This window comes from Egretta garzetta, unplaced genomic scaffold (genome assembly GCF_000687185.1).
Source record: "Egretta garzetta isolate BGI_Z169 unplaced genomic scaffold, ASM68718v1 scaffold316, whole genome shotgun sequence".
NCBI classification, from domain to species: domain Eukaryota; kingdom Metazoa; phylum Chordata; class Aves; order Pelecaniformes; family Ardeidae; genus Egretta; species Egretta garzetta.
The window spans coordinates 156,339-158,382 of record NW_009259971.1 but is presented as its reverse complement, the minus strand read 5'-3'; the positions used below and the strand labels follow the sequence as shown (position 1 = coordinate 158,382).

At 64.3% G+C, this 2,044-nt stretch overlaps 1 protein-coding gene across 1 annotated transcript in view; it reads left to right on the top strand.

Annotated features, from left to right (window-relative positions):
• The window catches only part of NOL4L (nucleolar protein 4 like), a gene marked incomplete at its 5' end in the record, with an annotated part of 63,286 nt that overhangs the window by 58,357 nt on the left and 2,885 nt on the right, over positions 1–2,044 (top strand). Inside the window, 4 exon segments of the mRNA XM_035895832.1 lie at positions 371–661; positions 741–932; positions 1,020–1,142; positions 1,420–1,621. Of these exon segments, the coding sequence (XP_035751725.1) occupies positions 371–661; positions 741–932; positions 1,020–1,142; positions 1,420–1,621 (808 nt within the window).

Below are 2,044 nucleotides of genomic sequence, written 5' to 3'. Positions count from 1 at the left end.
CTCAGCAGAAATCGGCCCAAGCGCCGAGCGAGCAGCTGGCAGAGGGAGGGAGGGAGGGATGGCATGGGACAGCCGGGGAGCATCCCCCATGCCCTGCCTGCCCCAGAGCCGGGGCTCTGCAGCGGGCTCGCCTCACCTCTGTCCGGCTGTGCCGCTGCCGCCGTGCAAGGAGGAGCCCGTTCCCGCTGGGGCCGGGCAGCGTTGCCTGCAGAGCCACGACCCCCACCAGGCAGAGCCATGCTGCCTGCACTTTGGGCCATCACATGGCCCCTGAGGCCACCCAGTCCCCCCCTGCCCCGAGGAGGCAGGAGCTGGCACTCGGAGGAGCCCATCTGGGGCTTCATCTCCCTGGGTTGCGGGGGGACATCAGGAGATGGGGCAGAAGCAGGGAGCCAAGGAGAAAGGGCTTTTCCTTGTGACCGTGGGCAGGGCGGGCAGGCGAGGGCTGCTCGCAGTAACCCCCATCTCCTCTCAGTCCCCTCCGTACAGCTCCGGCAGCTACGACTCCATCAAGACAGAGGTCAGCGGCTGCCCCGAGGACCTGACCGTTGGCAGGGCCCCCACGGCTGACGAAGATGACGATGACCATGATGACCACGAAGACAACGATAAGATAAATGACTCGGAGGGGATGGACCCGGAGAGGCTAAAGGCCTTCAACGTAAGGCAGGCTCTGCGGGGAGGGCGAGCCCACCCGCCTCCTGCCTCGGTGTTCCCACCGTCTGTTTTCTCCTTTGCAGATGTTTGTGCGCCTTTTCGTGGATGAGAACCTGGACCGGATGGTTCCCATCTCCAAGCAGCCCAAGGAGAAGATCCAGGCCATCATCGAGTCCTGCAGCCGGCAGTTCCCTGAGTTCCAGGAGCGGGCACGCAAGCGCATCCGCACCTACCTCAAGTCCTGCCGCCGTATGAAGAAGAACGGGATGGAGATGGTGAGTGGTCGCCCCACTGCCCTGCCGCTCGCCACCGCTCCCGGGGCAGCCGGTCCCTGAGCGCCTTCTCTGTTCGTGTCTCCGCAGACCAGGCCCACGCCGCCGCACCTGACCTCGGCCATGGCAGAGAACATCCTGGCTGCTGCCTGCGAGAGCGAAACGCGGAAAGCGGCCAAGAGGATGCGGCTGGAGATCTACCAGACCTCCCAGGTACGGTGCTCGCGGCCGGAGGTGGGTGTGGGGAGAATAGGAGGAGTTTCTGAGCAATTTGGAAAAGCATTTTTAAAAACCTTTCTAAAAGTCAGCGGGCTGCAGAACAGGGCCCTGTGCTGCGCCCTGAGGCTCAGGCCAACAGGGCCAGGGACGTGGGTGTGTGCTGGCCGTGCTGCAGCTGCAGGAGACCAGGCATCCCCACGCCATCCCTCCCACTGGCCGCAGGGAGCGGCTGGGCTCCTCGCTGGAGTAAGTCTGTGTCTCCCCCGTGCAGGACGAACCGATTGCTCTAGACAAGCAGCACTCCAGAGACTCCACAGCCATCACCCACTCCTCCTACTCACTGCCAGCTTCATCCTACTCCCAAGACCCAGTCTACATCAATGGAAGCCTGAACTACAGCTACCGTGGCTACGGGTCCCTGGGGGGCAGCCTGCAGCCGCCCGCCTCCCTCCAGACGGGCAACCACAGTAACGGTAAGCAGCCGCACGCTGCACCGGGGCCCACGGTGGCACGGGGAGCCCACCCAGCCACCTCCTGCACCCCGTGCCCGGGCAGCCCGGGGCAGTGGCCCCCAGCCCCTCTTCCCCTGCAGCCTCTGCCCCGCTGCTCAGCTTGCCTCATCAGCGGGCGGTTAATTGTTGAGCTGAACTCAGAAGGACGGTCCAGGTGGCCCTGCTGGAGGGAAGGAGTGTCACTTAAAAAAAAAGAGAATCTGTACCAGCTGTTAATTATTAACAGGCGCGGGCGCCTATCGCAGCCCCGATCTCGTTGCTGGTATGAGCCGTTCCTTTCCCAGCCTGCGTCAGCTGCTCTCAGAGATGGGGTCGGGGATGGGGACAGGGCTGGCGAAGTTTGGGGGCTCCGCAGCAGCGCCTGGGGCACAGCCAGCTCCTGCC